The sequence below is a fragment of the Rhamphochromis longiceps genome, linkage group LG18 (genome assembly GCF_057381845.1).
Source record: "Rhamphochromis longiceps isolate RC_006_pf linkage group LG18, R_longiceps_female_GT1.1, whole genome shotgun sequence".
Taxonomy (NCBI): domain Eukaryota; kingdom Metazoa; phylum Chordata; class Actinopteri; order Cichliformes; family Cichlidae; genus Rhamphochromis; species Rhamphochromis longiceps.
In genome coordinates this window covers 21,815,586-21,829,182 of record NC_140574.1, presented here as the reverse complement: position 1 = coordinate 21,829,182, position 13,597 = coordinate 21,815,586, and the positions used below count along the sequence as shown (strand labels likewise).

The 13,597-nt window shown below is 42.3% G+C and overlaps 2 protein-coding genes across 2 annotated transcripts in view; both read right to left on the bottom strand.

Moving 5' to 3' along the window:
* Window positions 1-5,151, bottom strand: part of camsap2b (calmodulin regulated spectrin-associated protein family, member 2b) — a 34,684-nt gene extending 29,533 nt beyond the window's left edge. Inside the window, exon 1 of the mRNA XM_085388552.1 lies at window positions 4,470-5,151. Within this exon, the coding sequence (XP_085244678.1) occupies window positions 4,470-4,608 (139 nt within the window). The 5' untranslated portion in view covers window positions 4,609-5,151. The remainder of the gene's footprint in view (window positions 1-4,469) is intronic.
* Window positions 5,152-6,397: 1,246 nt separating this feature from the next.
* ticam1 (TIR domain containing adaptor molecule 1) lies at window positions 6,398-10,042 on the bottom strand. The gene is made up of 2 exons (XM_085390132.1): window positions 9,919-10,042; window positions 6,398-9,463 (listed from the first exon to the last, which is right to left on the bottom strand). Exon 2 carries the CDS (start codon window positions 9,330-9,332, stop codon window positions 7,680-7,682), a length of 1,653 nt encoding a protein of 550 aa, XP_085246258.1. The 5' UTR covers window positions 9,333-9,463; window positions 9,919-10,042; the 3' UTR covers window positions 6,398-7,679.
* Window positions 10,043-13,597: the final 3,555 nt, after the last annotated feature.

The following is a 13,597-nucleotide window of genomic DNA, read 5'->3' as shown; positions in this document are numbered from 1 at the left end:
GGCCACTTGAGACCATTCTACTTTTACAGCAGAAATAAACAAATCAAATTCAGTTTTGGTCTTCATGAAGCTGCACGGGACGGTTATTTCCTTTTATTTCCACAGATCTTACTCATTTAAATTATATTATGCTAATATAATTAAGACCATAGCCACCTACAGAGACAGGTGGGCTTGGAAACAGGTGACTGGAGCTACTAGCTGTCTGCTAATGACGCTCACTGAACAGGACCTCTCAGCTCTCTCTGTTCTGTGTCAGTGCTTCACAAATTATAGCGTCCCATGTGGTTCATTTTACTAACAGGCCATTCAGGAAGTCTGTGCTCCAGGTTTGTTTTTTTTAAAATAGTGAATACCTAGTAGCTCTGCTTCTGTGCGATGCACCCATGCAGGCTACGGATGTGCCTTGCTAACCCAAAAAACAAGATGATGATGGACAACATGCCAAACTCAACACTGTGGCCACAAAAACACTCACCTGCTACTTCATTAGGCACACCTGTTCAACTGCTCGTTAACACAAATCTGCAATAATGGCAGCAACTCAATGCATTTAGCCATGCAGACATGGTCCGAGCACCCGAATGGGGAAGAAAGTTGATTTAAGAGACCCTGAACGAGGCATGCGCCTCTTTTGACCACAGTGAACCCATCGTCTGACGACTGTTTCCAGCACGATAACAAAACTCAAATCATCTCAAACTGGCTTCTTGAACACGACAATGACCTCACTGTACTCAAACGACCTCCACAGTCACCAGTTCTCTGCCCAACAGAGCGCCTTCAGAATGTGCTGGAACTGGAGATTCACATCATGGATGTGCAGCGAACAACTGTGTGACGCTATTGTGTCAACATGGAGCAAAATCTGAGGAACGTTTCTGTCCAACTTTCACCTTTAACCTTGTTGAATCTACGCCACGAAGGATTTGAACACTCCCGAAGGCATCAATGCTAAGAAACAATCACACAGAGAATCAAACAGATAATAAAAATGAAACCTGAATTTTACGCTCTGCTTTTCCCGTCTTTGCTACAATTCGCTACACTCTAACACACAGACACTCACAAACTTTCAGAATGTAATCAACACATGTCAGGAGGTCTACTGCATGTCCAATTCAGAGCCTGTGTTAGTGTTGGTGGAAGTGTGTGTTACAAAGCATGAAGCACCTTCTAATCCTGTTACCTCATCCTGTAAATCTGATTTGAAGAAAATAGCCAAACAGAAACAGACACACACACAAAACAGCTTCTAGAAGTCACTCACTCCGGATCCTTTTCATCCTACTATGCTGTTGTTAACCACAGGTTGTGACTCACAGCTGAACTAGTCATTAATCTATCACTGAATGACATACATACTGCGCATATGAACTTCCATCCCACAGGCATGACTTTCAGACAAGACGCCTGTATAAGAATGTGTGTGACACACTTTTAAAAGACTGTGTGCTTCAATACGCGTGTATTCCTGGTGTGTAGGGTCATTTCCTCTCTGCCTGCGTCTGAATCACCCTGAGGAAAACAAAGGACACTGAAGGAATCCATCTTAAAGGTACAGCTTTCCTCTTCGAAACAAGAAAAACCGTGTGGAAGAAAAAGCTTTACCAAACAACTTTAAAAAAAAATCAAATATGTAAAGCTCAGTGCAGGGAAAAAAACTCTTATTAGGCTTGTGATCAAACCTCAGCAGTTTTCCAGTGGCTGTGGTTAGCACAAGCCTCCCTGTGCTTCGACAGCGGGTGATGAAAAGAGATATTTAAAGCAACAGGCAGATGTTAAACGGCTCCATAACAAGCCCTCCTGCATCCAGCCTCAGCGTTCAAAAATCAGTCGAGTTTTTATAAGAAGTATAAAGTTGATTAGCACAGAGGAGCTCACATCGCTGCGACTTTGGTGTCTGATAGTTACACTTTTGTTGGAACTGTTTAGCTGCACTCCACACAAAGAGCTGTGACAACGATCTTGGATAATAATGCTTTCTGTGTCACTTTAAAGTCCTAAAGAAATCACATGACCTTTTACACTTAAAGGTCAATAAAACAATTAAACAAGGAGCTAAAGCAGGCTAGGACGAAGAGCCCCGCTTTTGTAGAGTTCATGAAAATTTGCCTGGTCAAGTAAAAACTCTCTCCTTTGTGTTGGCCATCAAAGAGGAAACAGACAGGAAGTAGCTGCCACAGGAAGTCCACATGGAGAAGACTGCTCCCCTGGAGACCTCTGGGATTACCGCTCAGCAGCGTTTATATCTGCTGCCTTAGAGCTCTATGTTTAAATAGAATACATATTAGTTTTACTGGGTCTAGTTTAGTGCTCATCTTGATTATTAGTAGTCCCTTTAAACCTTTAAAGACTTCTTTGGTCATTTGTGTGAAAACAACACTGACATCTTGTTTGAAAACTGTTGGTGAATGCATAAGCTACCAGACATGGAGCACCAAGAACACTCACGTTATGTTCCTGTCGATGTGGTAGATGTAAGTCTAATATCTATGGTCTCAACAACTCCGCTCGTTACACGTCAGATATCATTAAGTTTCTGATGTAGTAGCTGGGGAGCGCATTTACACTGGAGCACCTAAAATAAGGTCAACTAAAGGCCAGTAACAACCACGAGCACCTAGAGAACCAAACTCGGTGCTTCTCGTTATCCAGAACATCCTTGAATACTCTATTCTATTAATAGTTAGCACTGTGGCCGTGCTGCTGAAAAACTCAGGCGACCTTTGTTGTTTTAAGTTCATCTGATGCCAACGTGGAGCTCTCAAAAGTTTATTGTTTATTTCACACACACACACTAATCACAAACTCTGTTGCTGATCTTTTCAGCTCATGTGATATCAGTCCGCAGCTTTAAAAAGGATAGATTTTCAGGGTTGTATATATTTAGACACATATATGGCATGCAGATCCATTTCTCTGAAGTTGGGGCACAAACTTTAAACTGATGGGCACAGAGCTGTTCCCACTGAGCACCACCGGACTCAAGCCATAGCTCATGCTTCCTATCTAGGCCAAACAGGACTCTGAGGACCGGTTATGAATTGGGCCACAGTTCTCGCCGGTGCTGGGAGCTGAAACTGTGTCACCGGAGGCACGGAGGGAGAAAAAAACCCCACCAAAGTGGCAGCAGCAGCATGCTGCAACAGCCGCAGGGTCCTGCACAACCAAGCTTGGCCTTCTCACACGCTACTATCCTGCATGTCTCTCCACCATGTCATTGCTCCTGAGGCTGAAGAAAACGCTGTAAGATCAATGAGGTCTGCCTCATTGTCTGTCTGTGTAGTGTCCACGCAGATGTTGAAAGACTTCATTAACAGCTGGATGAACCTCTGGGCTCAGACGATGCTGGAATTGCTCCGTCTTTATGAGGCCGAGATGTTTCACAGAGTACAAGAGACAGGCTAACGCTGAGGTACACACACATGCTGTCACATATACAGACAGAGATCCACATGAAAACACCACCATGACAGAAGAAGCTACAGCTAACACTGGGCTGCCTGGAACCTGTGAGCTCTAAGCAGCTGTTAGACACACAGAATCATTTCAGGAGGAGATATGAAAAAACTTCATTGTAATCATTTAAATGTTTTTTCCACTAAGTAAATGTGATGAAACTCATGTGTTTATGGGTTCTTTGCCATTTTTCTTCACTTTATGTAATGATAAAATTAAAGTTTTGGCACAAACTTTGGGTTTAATAATCATTGGTCAACATTTATCAGATGGCCTGATGTAGAGAAAAGCAAGTTTGCCATTATTAAAAACACAATTAGCCAAAGCAGAAGAGTCTGTGCTTGGTTCAGCCCACTGATTACTTCAATGATCATATTTTATGCATGTGAATAAATGCACGTGTGCATTTTATTTATAATCCATTCTTCCGGGGAGTATTTTGATTTTTTTTTTTCTTTTAAGACCAAACTATTATTCTCTTAATATACCAACAAGTTACAGTCCTAAACTGAAGTTATGAGCAGAAGCTGATCCGATCTGTCCAACCTGACTTCTGCTATTGGGAATAATTAGCAGCAGGTCGGCAAAAGGTTAAACCAATAATCCTGAACCAATAGTGGAGGGATACAGTGAGGCTGATATGACATATGGACTGACTTTAGAAACCCAGCCTAATGTAACCAGGAGAGACATTATTATGGGCTCCAGCTAGTTTAAGCCTTCATATAGACTCCAGGTTAGTGTGCGGTTAAATAGGACTTTGAATGGGAAATAATGGGAAGATTTCTTGCCCTAATAACGAGGTTTAATTGTGTTTGTCTGTCACAGTGAGAGTCTGATTACAGGATGCTGTTTACAAAACAGTCTCACTTGCACACCCTCTGGTCCGACACGACAGCAGGCCTTATTATTACACGTTAGATAATTATCTTAACAGCGTTTTCCACTATTCTCATCCAAAAAATAAATTTTAAAAAAAGGGAAAGGAGGAGCGAGGCACCACCTACCCGAGCCGAAAGCCTTGGCCACCAGCCACGTCAGACTGCATGATATCTTGGCCCTGGTGAAGTCGTAGTGATCGAAGCTCTTGATGGCAGGGACGATGAAGGTCCGTCTCATCCCTCTGTCATCTGCCGCATCTCCCATTGTTTCACTGTGAGGGACCCGCTGCTTTACTGCTGCTGCTGGAGGCTCAGTCTGCAGGAGTTCCTCCTGACTGCGGATAACATCCCGTCCAGAGGAATTCAATGCACCAAAATTTCCTTCTCCCAAAAAAACCGAAAAGAATCAAAGGGGGAAAAAAACCCAACAACTTTGGCCTGGTTTCTGAGAGCACGACGAGTTGGAAATGAAACGGCGCCCCTCGGTTCATATGAGCTCCATCCTCAGCGTTACGTTTCCGTGATAGCCTTAAACCCTGGCAGCACGGCGCAGTTTAGTGGCAGGATTTCTGAAGATTTCCTCCATTCCCTGACATTACTATCCTCCGGTCTCCCGACATAACGGAGCAGCTGTGTGGCACGGGAGGAGCGCTAGAGCCCGGCACCACGGGGCACTTCCCCGGTCACACCGAGTTGGCTGTTGGTGTTCATGCCGCTCTCCTTCTTCTTCTTTTTTCCCCTTTCCTAACTGTTTTCTCACCCTCTGTATCTCGGCGGCGTCTCCCCTGCGCTTTTCCTGCCGCACTGATCGGAGGATGGAGCGCACTGCGCACGCGCGATCCACCCACCCACTCTGCTCAGTCCTGACAGGAGTCGCCACAGTGTAATATAAACCAAGGTGGAGTTAACTAAATCCCAGATGTTGTTTCCAAGGAGAAATACACTTCCAGCTAGTTCAACATGTTCTCCTAATGCTGTGAGGCGATCCGCAGTTCACTGAAGTGTTAGGAGATGAGGACAGAATTAGTAGCATCCCACCTCAAAAATGTGCTTAAAATATTCAATCAGTGGTGCGCACAGAGTCTCCCACAGTGTACGACCGTCTGTCGCTACAGACATAGTATCATGTTACATACTGTTGGCATCCTTACAAAATGTACACAGAAACCTGACAATGTGATGTGGAAGAAAATTTATAATCAGAAGAAGGCTCTGGGCTTCTTCTCAGTTGGCTCAGTGGGTAGATTGGGTCATCTAACAATTGAAAGGTCAGTGGATTGATCTGTTGCTTCTCCAGTCCACATACCCAAGTATTCTCAGGCAACATACAGAGCCTCAGGTCCAAACTGGGAGCTGATTCCATGGCAGCCTGAAAGCTTAAGTCTTTGCCTCCCATTCTACTTTTAGAAACTCGAGGAACCACAGGTAAGCCCACAGTCTGAAAGCAAAGTGCTCTATTAGACTTACGTGATAGAATGGCATCTTTAAGATATGTGACCTTCAGACCATTCAGGACTCTGTGTGTGAGGAGAGGGACTTCAAAGCTACCTCTGGATATTACAAAGGCAGATAAAGAGATCCTAACATGAAAAGCATACGATCTCTCTTTCTAGTTTCTGTCAGCACTCTTACTTACATTTGAAACCAGCTGGATGATTGTTGTTGGGACCTCACAGTAATAAGAAATTACAATAATCCAGCCTGGAGGAAATGTGGGTTTTTCAGCATCACTCTGAGACAGGATGCTCATAACTTTGACAATATTGTACAGAAGAAAGAAGACAGTCCCAGTACACCACCACCAACGTCTGCTGCCTCATAATAAACGCCAAGAAGAATTATCAGCTTTTCAACATTTTGTTTGAAAACTGAAAATAGAGAACATATAAATAGAATTAATAGCAGAAATGCTGCATTAGATTTCAGTGCCCGGTGAATATACGTGATGCGACACAACTCACATGCTAATAATCAACATTTTGACTTTGACTGTGTGGAAATGATGTGAGAACTATCATTATCTTCAATTTATTTAAAATAAATTTATATCACAATAAAGTGCAAAAAGCAAATGTTTCTCATAACCTTCTGAAGTATGTCAGTAGTTCAAAGCTTACGGACTAAAATTCTTACATGACAGAAGTTCAGGTCATAACAACTTGAGATGCTTTCTTAGCAACTGAGACTGAGGATCAGTCACAGAAGACAAAAGTACCATGAAATAAAGCACAAATGTGTTTGACAAAGACATCATCATCATCACCATCAGTAAACCGTTTGATATTACATCAGAAAATGTGACACACAAGGAGAACTTAAATGAAATATCAATGACACTAACAGTAAATCTATAAAAATAAAAAAAAAGAAGAAGAAGAAGAATCAGCAGAACTAAAAAGACATCTGGAAATGTACGTTTCTTTTGAAAGGTTTTAAAAGTTTTCCCTGGTAGTTTGTTTTGACATGAATATGACCCGATCAGCAAGTTCTTTAAAATCATCTTTCCAACCAATCACCGTTTGTCAACAAGTTGCTTCTTGTTGCATTTTTCCCCTTCATTTCAACTTAATCATCATCCAAATGTTACACATCTGTTCCAAAGTTTACACAGCAATTTCCTCCCCTCCCCACCAACCAGTCCTGCAGGTGGCTGCCCTTCCCTGAGCCTGGTTCTGCTTTTTCTTCTTGCAGTCACCAAGTACTTGCTCAGAGAAGGTCGTCTGATTGTTGGGGTTTTCTCTCTGTTATTGTAGGGTCTTTACCTTACTGTATAAAGCACCTCGAGGCGGCTGTTGTTGTGTTTTGGCGCTATATAAGTAAAACTGAATTGAATTGAACTGATTACATTTGGCCATACTCAAATCAGCACTTGAGATGAATATGGAAATTATATTAAAATTACTTTTTGGACAGTGACTATGCAAGATGACTGCAGTCATGGGAATGGATGAGAAGTGTGTAAGAGCGCTGCACCCTAGTGTCTGCAAAGAGCTCATACAGCTGAAGAGGTTAAAAAGGAAGCCTCTCTTATTAGTCAGTAGATGGCACTCCTATGCCAATTATACCATAAAATGGCCCTTGCTCTGTTCAGCATACTTTATCACTACTACACTGTTTTCATGTACTTAATGGCTCTTTTGCTGCTCTATTGGGATTTCTTTCGCTGACAGGTTTGATTGCACTGACGTAAACTACAGCAAATAAATTCCTCATAGTGGTCGTTACAGCTTTAACACTTTAGTGTTCAGGAAAAACATGAATACTTCTTTCATTCTCAGCATATAAACTGATGCCACACGTGCCATAAAATGTCCAGCTTCACTGCTCCCCCTTTGTTTAATTGGAATCCTCCCTGTTTGCATTTCCACCCAAATCCACATTCATTCGAGAGTCGTTACCAATCATAATGTAGTTAGCATTTTCAATATGAATGTTTGGCTGTGGGTGCCACGCAGCCGTCGGGGGCCCTGGTCGAAGGTTTGGTTCTACTGAGATTGTCAGATTGCTTATTTTATTTAAATGCTTCATTGTCTGTTTCTGAGCTTTCTCCTGTTTCCAGATCCATCTCTGTTTTTTAATTTTTGCAGGCAACAATGACTTTTGGATCTTTTTCTCAAAGTTCTTTCTCTCTTCAAGTGGATTCACTCCCTGCAGCACCATAGGCATATCCTGTTTGGGCATGCAGTTCTCTCGTGGCAGCAGAGGGATCACAGTGTTGTATTTATGTGCCTTGTTTATAGAGTTGACGAGGGCAGCGTTCGCCTTTAGATCCAGCATGCAAGTGTTGAAGTTGCGGGTAAGCAGCAGCAGGGTGAAGGCTGAGTTGTTGATGGCGTCCTCCATGCTCTTTATAGTGGTCTTTCCGGCAATGGAAAAGTCAGAGAAAGTCGCACCTTCAAATTCACCACCAATGACTGCTTCTATTTTCTCCTTTATGCTTTCGGCCATATCTGAATCTTCCGGTGCATGCAAGATAACAAATGCATAAAACATTTCTTCTTCCTCTTCTTCCACAGCTTTGCTTTCATGTATTTCTCCAGGAACACTCGTCTTCGGTAGTTTAGGACTTGGCGTTTTTGTTTGATTGTCTGATTTCGTGTCACTCTCATTGCTCACTAGTGATGCTGCTGCTGCTGCGCCATACTTACTTGAGTCTTGTTTTGGGTCAAATGGAGGAGATCCAGTGGTCTTAGGCTGAGCTTCAGATGACTGAGGTGGCTCGGTCACATTTTGTGCTCTGTTTTCTTTAACGCTGAGGACGGGAGGATTCGATTTGGGGTTTCCTGGGTTCCCTGGAGAGGTTCTGTGTGCTTGAAACAAGATTGTTGAGGGCATACTTATCTCCAGATGAGTAGGGTAAGAGGGCATTGAGGGGAGATTTGCACTGAGGGGGCTGGGAAGAGATGAAGCTGATGAAACCTGAGATTTTTCCACACTACTGAGAAGATTGGAGTCAGGCTCTGCCTTCTGATCACTGGAGGGGGACATCCACTCTGCACACTCAGGCCCACAGACATTTTTAGCTTCCTCCAGGAATTCATAGTTGTATAGTTCCAGGTCATTACCATTTCTTGTTTTTACGCAGTCACTAGAAAGAGCACGCTTGTATGCCAGATTTCTCAGCAGTGGATCACACAGCCTCTGCTCTGTCAAAACTTTAAAAACATGAGCCAGCTCTGCCAATGATTCTCCCGTTAAGGCTTCAAAAAGACCGCAATGAGATCCAAAATCTTCCAAATTGCCTCCTCTCATCTGACACTTCTCGGCCACATGCTTAGCGAGGGAGCTGTCCGTCAACATCTGGAGTTTGTCGAGAGCTTCCACCTCCTTGTGGAGGACGATGAGACACAAGGCGTGTATGATTTTATCTTCAGGAGAGTCACCCAACTGGAATGTCAGACTAAGGAGTCGTTCTGAAGGTGTCTTAACAAGAAGGTCAAAGACATCCCTCAGTCCTGTCCCATGGTTGGCTCGGCTCTCAAGACTCATTTTCAACTTCACCTGTGAGCCAGCGTGTAACAAAGTCGATGGGATCACATGTGACTGTCGAGCATAACCATTCTCAGTTCTTCAGGGACTTGAGTTGCTGAAGAAGTGCCGTTTCCTGTATGTTCCTCTTTCTTTAGGCATAAAAAAAGAAAACGTGTCAGAAATCACAGAGCTAACACGTGGTCACAACATGATGTGCTTCAACTGTATTCAAAAAGTAACTTCAATGAATTTTAATACATCAAGCTTAGCATTTTGTCTCCCTCTTGTGATCTTTCATTATTCCTCTTTGGATTATGTTCTGTAGAGGTAAAATAAACTTTCATCTGATCATTTTGGACTAAAACAACGGAAATCAGGACCAGCATCATGTTCCAAAAGCTATGACTGAGCTATGTGTGTGTTTCTAGCTCAGAATAAGGAAGTCCCAAAGAGTGCTTTTCTGCTTCAGTTAAGTTTTCAGATAGAAACTTTTTTATCTTAAAATCCAAAAACAAGGCTCTGAGAGACCGATGATTCCTCAGAATAACCCTAGCCTCAATAAGTCTCCTCAAACTTCTACACTAAACTTTTCCAGTGAACGTACCTGCTGAAGTTGTAGGCCTCTGCCAGCCTGAAGTAATTTTGGAGGACATACTGATGATGTCACAGCTTGCGAAGTACAGGAGCTCAAGAGGGACAAAAGACTGAAGCAGGAAGAAGCCTCAATTCCAACTGAGACTACAGCTCTCCCGTGGGTTCTCCATATTACAGAGCTGTACCGTCCTTAAGAGCCTCTATTTATAATGTAAACATTTAACACTTTAACATGTATTTTCATATAGTATGGTAACTTTTTCATATAGTTTGCATCTGCCAAGAAGACAAAGAAAAAAAGATCTCTTCTTGCGGGGAAGTGTGGAAGTCTTGAGCACAATGGGCGTACAAGAGAAGAGGAATTCTGGCATTTTCCCCTCTCGGCTGAGAGGCAAGTGTATTTTTATCCTCAGAGGAAACCTCCAACCCTGTATTTACCAGGGGTGGGGTCACACCAGGCACACTGAAAACCAAGATCAAGTCCTTCAATGCAGCGCAGACACAGAGCCTCTCTGTTCTGAGTGCAGTTTACTGCACGTAACCATTTCTGAAGGATTAATGTGACTCTATAGGAAGTGTGGTTTTTATGCCTTCCTTAAATATCTCAAGGCTGGAATTTCAGTTTCTTTATGGAATAAGACACATAGCACACACACACACACACACACACACACACACACACACCCTCCTCTGTAACTGACAGCAAGCCAAGAAAACCAAAATCAAGAAACCATATGAATGATACATTTAATCTACACTCACTGGCCACTTTATTAGGTACACCTTGCTAGTATTGGGTTGGGCCCTCTTTTGCCTTAAGAACAACCTTTATTCTTCATGATACAGGTTCAACAATGTCCTCGAAATAGTCCTCAGAGATCCACCGCAGGACTGAAGTGTGGTTACTGTGGAGGCCTTTTGAGTACAGTGAACTCGCTGAAACCAGTTTGAGAAGAAGCCATCGGAAAATGGGTACACTGCAGTCATAAAAGGATGGACATGGTTAGCAAGAACAGTCAGACTGTGGTGTTTAAAAGATGCTCCCACACCATTACACCGTCACCACATTAATCAAGACAGGATGGATCCATGTTTTCGTGTTGTTTACAGCAAGTTCAGAACCTACCATCTAAATGTTGAAGTTGAGACCCATCAGACCAGGAAATGGTTTTCCAGTTTTCTAGTGTCCAACTTTGCTGAGCCCATGTGAAGCGTGACCTCAGTTTCCTGTTCTCAGTGTGGTCTTCTGCTGCTGTGGCCCAGTCTGCTTCAAGGTTTCACCTGTTGTGTGTTCATCTGCATAGCTTGGCTCTAACAAATTTGCGTTCCTGTTGCTTTCCTCTCAGCTTAAAATAGTTTTTCCTTTCTCCTGTGATCTTTGCCATCAACAAGACATTTTCACACAAAGAATTTCACTGGATATCTTCTCTTGTTTGGACCATTCTCTGCAAACCATAGAGATGGTTGTGCGGGACAGTCTCATTACATCAGTGATTTCAGAAATACTCACAGCAGCCAATCTAGTACCTACGGTGGCCCCTAGAGACAAAGCACGTACAATCTCCAAAACACTTGCAAACTCCAAAACACATGCAAATTCCAAAACACATGCAAACTCCAAAACACTTGCAAACTAAAGAACACATGCAAACTCCAAAACACATGCAAAATCCAAAACACTTGCAAACTAAAAAACACATGCAAACTCCAAAACACGTAAAAACTCCAAAACACGTAAAAACTCCAAAACACGTACAAACTCCAAAACACTTGCAAAATCCAAAACATGTACAAACTAAAAAACACGTACAAACTCCAAAACACGTACAAACTCCAAAACACTTGCAAAATCCAAAACACGTACAAACTCCAAAACACGTACAAACTCCAAAACACTTGCAAAATCCAAAACACTTGCAAACTCAAAAACACATGCAAATTCCAAAACACAACGGAAGTGCTCCAGGACGCTAGGGGCAGTGTTGAGCTTTTGTTACCTAGTAACTACACAAGCCAGGAAGTACCAATGACCGGATTTGGGGTCTGCAGCCTTAAAGGCCGCATTTTAAGGCCGATTACGTCACAGCGACAAGAGAAGGCTTTCCCAATTCAAAGGCTGCTCGAAATGCGGCCCTCAAATGCGTCCATAATTTCCCTGAATTTTAAGGATGGGTCGGTGTAGCCTTCATGGCCCAACATATCCCAGACTTCATAGTACGGTGGTGGTGTGGATAATTTTGCCGAAAAAAAACGGTGGAAGCGGAGCGGAGGAAGAGTAAACTTTCAGAAGTAAGTACTGAATATTATGTCACTTATTTATGCGCAAATATTTTTTTAATGAAGAACATTAAACCATTATTGTTGGCCACATGTCGGGAAAGTTATGTGACATTAGTGATGTCTGTACTTTCAGAATTAACTTGGTTTTAAAGCCTTTACTTTAAAAAATATATATATAGTCGACCTTAATCTTACAGAGAATGTGATGATTTTATGGATAATTAAAGTCAGTCATATATCCACAAACACAACAAGCTGAAAGTCAGTGATGCTGCTCGGTTTGCAGTCCTGAATATCACAGCACAAGGAGGATTCACTGCACTGTTAATGTTAGCTATGTTATATTGCTGCCTCTGTTCGGTGGTGTCGAGCCAAACGGACTTTAACGTGTGTTTGAACAGCTGACGGTTCACTCGTTAAGCTGAAAGAAAGATGCTTTAATCACAGCAGTCACACATGTGTCCACTGTACCATCTGGGAACTCCTCTTGTTTCGTAATAACACAAACACTAAATCCTCCTTCTCTTGTGCTGTTTTGTAGCAGTGTATACACCTGAGACTGTCACTTGTCTGTCTGTCCTGCACTCTCTCTCTGTTTCTTTCTCTCTGATTGTGGAATAAAAGTATGAACATGTGTTTATAAGTCACACTTGTGTTTGAATCCTGCAGCTTATCACACATTTGATTTCCATGTGTGACAACTGCAAGTGTCCAGAGTGAGGACAGACTGAGGGACCCACTGCTGCACATCATCTGATGATCCACCAGGACAAACTCAGCAGTGTGTGAGGAAGAGGAGGAGGAAGAGCCAGCAGCAGCTGACAGATGGAGAGAATAGACAGACCGTTCCCTGTTTGTGAAGGACTGCTAGAAAAGTTTAAAATAACTAATTGTCTGTCCTGAATCAGTCTTATTAGGTAATGTTCAAATAATTTTATCATTCCAGTGTTTTCAGTGTGGGAGAAAGTACTCAGGGCCTTCAAGTTACACACTATGAAAGGCAGCAACAAGTTTAATATTCAGAAACCTAAAGTATGTATCAGCAGCAGAATGGAGCTAAAAATAAATGTTTGTTCCAGTTCTATGAAGCTTTGAGTATTTTGGATCAGTAGCACTGCTGTGTTTGTTGCATCATATTGCTGTAATTGTTTATATGCTTTATATATTCTGAGCTAAGTTGATCTATAGTGTTACATCATATTCTATAAGGATGTTATGTGTTTGTATACTTTCTGCCCAGTTTGACCCATTTAGCAGAAGCCAGCCTGTTTAAGGCTCTGATATCTATTCTGTATGACTGAAAGCAGTTATGACATGGTCTGATTTTCTCACCCAATAAAGGAATATTTCATATATCAGTCTACTCTTCATTTTATCAGAAACAGTTATCACAGCTTGTACATTTTCTT